The sequence below is a fragment of the Neophocaena asiaeorientalis genome, unplaced genomic scaffold (genome assembly GCF_003031525.2).
Source record: "Neophocaena asiaeorientalis asiaeorientalis breed wild unplaced genomic scaffold, Neophocaena_asiaeorientalis_V1.1 scaffold91, whole genome shotgun sequence".
Classification (NCBI taxonomy): domain Eukaryota; kingdom Metazoa; phylum Chordata; class Mammalia; order Artiodactyla; family Phocoenidae; genus Neophocaena; species Neophocaena asiaeorientalis.
Window position 1 is genome coordinate 1,123,217 of NW_020173198.1, and position 4,815 is coordinate 1,128,031.

The following is a 4,815-nucleotide window of genomic DNA, read 5'->3' on the forward strand; positions in this document are numbered from 1 at the left end:
GAGCTGGGGTTCCTGCTGCAGCAGCATGCGGACCACATGTTCCCCCAGGAAGCCACAGCCACCTGTGACCAGGTACACCAGCTTCTGGGCTTGTGCAGAGTCTGCCATGCCTGGCTGGGGAAAGAGACACTGGCGCGCCTGGGTTGTCAGTCACCAACTGCCCCAGCACCAGCGGCCCCGTGACTCCTAGGAGGGGCCCCTGGCTGAGTGGCCTGGAGCAGTGACCCAGAGGCCAGAGCTGTTTCTGGAGGCTGTAGCTGTCGGTGCAGTGGCCAGGCTACCTGCCCTCTGACCCTGCCGGCTGCAGTTACTGAGATAAGGGGGAGGGCTTGGCCTGCAGGAAGGGGTCAGGGTTTGAGGTGGAGGGAGAGGTTCTGGGACAGAAAACGAAGGGTGGTTGGCAGGGAGCTGGGGAGGCAGAGTAGAGGAAGGCGAAGAGAGCTGGGATTGGGGGAAGAGACCCCCGGGCCCTGGCATCACCACTGCCTACCTGCAGCCACGGTCCCAGGCCGCCCAAACCGGCCACCGGAGGCTGTCTTCTACAGGCTCCTGGGCCAGTGACACACCGTCCCCTTCCGCTTGCTCCTCCTCCCTCCCGGCCCATCCAGCAACAGAGACCAGCCCAGCCTCCACCTCTCCGCCCCCCACACTCTTGCCACAGGGCACCCTCTGGTGGCCGCTCCGGGCTGCACTGGCATCTGGTTCCAGCAACACTTGGGCAAGAGGGGTGGGGGAGCCAGAGCCTGCCGGGTGGGTGCTGAGTAGGGTTTTCAGCCACAGAATGGAGCAGGCAGGGTGACCTCACTCCCAGTGCATGATATCAGCCTTTCCCTCTTGCTGGATTTCCCAGGAGGCCAGAAGCCCAGCAGCAGCTGTAGTTCTGGGAAGGGAAGGGAGGCCTGACCTTGGCCCCACTCTGGCTGGCCTTGGCGGGGGATTTCTGGATGGCTCTTGCAGCCTGTCTGCTGGCCCAAAGTGATGGTGGCTGAGTCTGCAGGTCTGGGATCTTGCCCAAAAGCCCCTCTACCCACCCCAAACGTCAGGCCACCTATTTCCCTGTCTTCACCTGCCCCACCCCCTGTCCTCAACCCCCATCCCACCCTGCTCTTCCCCAAAGATACTGACAAAGCCCTTTTGTAACAATAAAGTTTAATCACAATTATAAAAATGTGGCGTTGGGTTCGCGCTATTAACATATGTACAGTCCAGCCCAACAGGAAGGGCCCGCCCCCCACCATCCGGGCCTGGCGAAGCCGGAGCTTCCAGACACCAGGGTGGGAGGGTGACCCACAGGGTCTGGCAGGAACAAAAGACGAGGCAGGGTTCCAGGCACAGAGTCCCCAGGACTGGGGGCGCAGGGCCCCCCTCCAGGGGGAGAACATGGCCACTGCCCCTAGAGACCCCTAAACTGGGGAGGGGTGCACGCAGGGCACAGAGGGGAAGTCCCCATTAACACAAAGCAAGGGGGCTATGCAGCCCCCCCCCAAGAACAGGATCTGTACAGGCCGGCACCCCAGGTTTCCACAGGAAACAGCTGCTGGCAGCTACAAAACATTTACAGCTTCTTCTCCGCAAAGAAAAAAAATCGGGGGGGGGGGGCAGGGGCAAGAAGGGAAGCGGAAGTTGCCTCAAGGGACTGAGGCTCCCTCGCTAGGCTCGGGGCCCCCCAACCCCACATTTGGAGATGGGGCATGTGGGCCCTGCTGAGCCCACTAAGGCTGGGTGGGCTGGGAGCTCAGGGCACCAAGGGGAATAAATAGGGGTGAGGGCACCAGTCCTGCCCCACCTCAGTTGAGGGAGCCGCGGCAGCTCTCGGTGCCACACAGACAAGGGATCTTGTTGTCCTCCAGCGGGAACTTGTAGTCATAGGTGATCTCCTCATCCACGCCGATGGGCTGCTTGGAGTAGATCACGATCTTCTTCTGGGACTCGATGGTGATCACCTTGGCATAGCAGTTGGGCTACAGGAAGAGGGCAGCCTGAGTCACGCCGCCCCCTCGGCCCCGTCCCCTCCCCCCCTCACCACACTTGGTGGCGTCGATGATGGTGTCATGGTCCACCCGGAACAGGTAGCTGCTGCCAATGCCCTCTTGCACGTAGCGCTTCTCCCGCATGTCGGCCACCATCTAACAGAGGACAGGGTGCGATGCTCAGGGGGCTTCCCCTCAGCTTCCTGCCGGGCTAGGCCTGACCCCACCAGCCCCTGTGATGGGGGGCCCGGAGTCTCCCAGCTGCCGCCCTGGGAGCCTCACTGGCCTGTCCTGGATCCACAGCTCTCCCTCTGGCACCTGCTACCCCAAGGCGCTGACTCCTGACTTTGCTTCCAGGACCCCCACCTCCCAATACCTTTGTCTGCCGTTATGACAAAGTCACCCACAGGACCCCAGGGAAGTCTGCACTGGCCACTGGGCAGGAGAAGCAGTCACTGTCTCCTCCTGGAGTGTCTGCCTGGCCCACGGGACAGCCCGTGGGGACTGGGTCGGTTCCTGAGATGACAGTGGCCGTTTCACGGACTGAATCCTACTCATCCCTTCTCCCAGGACCCTCTCTCCAAAACAGGCGCCCACGGCTGCTGCTGTCCACACCAGGGCCCACATTCTTGGGTAGAGGGAGGACCTCATTTCCCAGAAAACAGGACGATAAACCCTCTGCACACTCCCCTTGGGTGAACTCACTCTCTTCCAGGGCTTCAACTGCCAGCTAAGTGGCGGGAACTCCTCCCAAACTTCCATCTCCAGCCAAATCCACCTCAGTGGAACTGCTGGGCGACACCCAGTAGATGTCCCCCGGTCACTGCAACTTCACATGTCCTGACAGGAGCTCATCTTGACCACACATCCGCTCCTCCTCGCTCCCTATCTCACTGGCAGCCCTACCTACTCCCAGCTGCTAAAGGCAGCACCGAGAAACCATCTCGCCTTGGCCCTCGCCTTCATTCCCCAGAACCAACTCGTTGCCTGGTCCTGCCAGCTACCTTGGACCCACAGACTCCTGCTACCTTGGACCCACTGCCTAGTCCAAGCCACCCCCGCCTTCGGCTGGGATCTCTGCAACAGCCCCACCCCGCCGTCTCAGCCTCCAGTTCTCTCTGCACGCTGCAGTCAGATGGAACTTACTTACTTCCAAAGTCCTCTCCTGCTTAACGCTTCGCAGCCACTTTTCTCCTCTCACCATTGGTCCAAACTCATTAACGTGGCTCCCAAACTCTGCGGCGTCCGGCCTCCACCGGCCCCTTCCAGCCTCACGCTGCTGCCACTGGCCCTAGCTTTTCCAAGTGGCCACACTGACCTCCTTGCCCTAAGAGCATCCTGCACCCAGGTCTCTGCACGTGCCGTCCTACAGCGAAGAGCACCCTCACCTCGCCCGGGCCTGGGAGTTGCTCAGCGTCCTTCAGCCCCTGGTTTAAACAGCACTGTGCTCCCACCTCCCCCGCCTCCCTGAACACCGCCTTTCGTATCAACCCAACACCATCCTTATGTTTCTTGCTGGATCATTAACATCTAGTTTACTAGTACCCATTACTAGTTGTTGAAGGAAGGAAGGGAAAAAAAAGAAAAGCAGGTTTCACTGGCTAAGTCTCAGAGCCAGGAGGAACCCCGAGGGCCGGGTGGTTCTCATGTGGGCATCCCAGGCTGCCGTCAGGTCATGCAGGGGCTGGGCGTGGGGCCTCACCTGGCGGATGTTCTGACCCACGTATTCGATGACCATCTCGTCAGCTGCGATGGGTTCCATGGCAAAGAGCCCCCACTCATGGATCCGGCTCCGGCCGAATCGGAGCTTCTTCTTCCGGAACTAGAGGGCGGAAGGCAGACTGTGCTGCTGGACGTCCCCCTCAACCTAGCTGCTGCTTGCCTCTCCTCAGACCTCGGGGCAGGAGGGTGTTCTGGCCACTCGCCGCCGGCCCACCCCTAGGGGGCTCCACAACGCTGTCTTCCAGTGGCGCCCCTTCCCTCCTCAGTCCCCACTCCTCACCTTGAGCTGGTTTAACTTCAGCAGGTCACTGTCCATGATGGCAGAGGTGCCGATGGCGCTCAGGAGCCGCCGCTGCTCAGAACGGCGCTCCGAAAGCACACGGTTAGTCCCCTGTGAGGTGCAGGCCAGGGAGGAGGTAAGTGACAGGAGAACTAATGGGAAGAAGATGCCGCCAGTGGGCAGGTACCAGGGCAGAGCCTCACCTGAGTGTCCGCTCCTTCCAGTTGCCGGGCCGAGACGGGGCACACGTCCAGGTACCTGTCCTTCTCCTTCTTGCTGATGGGGTAGTAGCCCTCGCTGCGGGCCGAGCCTGTCTGGTGCTCGCGGGGCCCATCCTGGGGCCGCCGCTTGCGTTTCGGAGCGCTCAGGTTGGTGAGTGCAGGGTGTTAAGGAAGAGAACGGGGTCCTCACCAGCCAGATCCCTGGGGCTCCGCTCCTCTCTCCCCCGCAGTCCCAGCCCAAGGAAAGGGCGACTGACCTTAGCTGGAGGTCCTGAGCATACTCAGTGTGAGGACAGAGAGATGGAGAGAAATAAGTCTTAGACCCCATCTTTCCTGCCACAAAATCTCTGGGAGGCAGAAAAGAGGCACGCAACAGAGAGCAATGGTGGCTTGGTAGCCAGGGGAAAAATAAATACCCAAGCTGAACATGGCCGAGAACTGGACAGGGAAGGAGGCCAATGCAGACCCCAGGAACGATCTCAGGAGGACAGTGCCTGGCTGGGCGACCGCAGGGAAGCCCCCCCGCCCCCCCGGGCCTGCCTCCCTGTCCTGAGAAGGCCAGCCTCCGGGGCTCAGGATATTGGTGTGATGGACCCAGTGGGTGTCGTTAAGCCAATCAGCC

General features: G+C 61.1%; 2 protein-coding genes across 2 annotated transcripts in view; both read right to left on the reverse strand.

The window, feature by feature from the left end:
• The window catches only part of HSD3B7 (hydroxy-delta-5-steroid dehydrogenase, 3 beta- and steroid delta-isomerase 7), a 3,715-nt gene extending 3,077 nt beyond the window's left edge, over positions 1-638 (reverse strand). Inside the window, exons 1-2 of the mRNA XM_024744384.1 lie at positions 491-638; positions 1-129 (exon numbers count right to left, since the gene is read on the reverse strand). The exon at positions 1-129 is cut by the window's left edge and continues 37 nt beyond it. Of these exons, the coding sequence (XP_024600152.1) occupies positions 1-129; positions 491-604 (243 nt within the window). The 5' untranslated portion in view covers positions 605-638. The remainder of the gene's footprint in view (positions 130-490) is intronic.
• A 500-nt stretch (positions 639-1,138) lies between these two features.
• Positions 1,139-4,815, reverse strand: part of SETD1A (SET domain containing 1A, histone lysine methyltransferase) — a 22,476-nt gene continuing 18,799 nt past the window's right edge. Inside the window, 5 exon segments of the mRNA XM_024744332.1 lie at positions 1,139-2,126; positions 3,673-3,792; positions 3,973-4,083; positions 4,176-4,348; positions 4,775-4,808. Of these exon segments, the coding sequence (XP_024600100.1) occupies positions 1,788-2,126; positions 3,673-3,792; positions 3,973-4,083; positions 4,176-4,348; positions 4,775-4,808 (777 nt within the window). The 3' untranslated portion in view covers positions 1,139-1,787.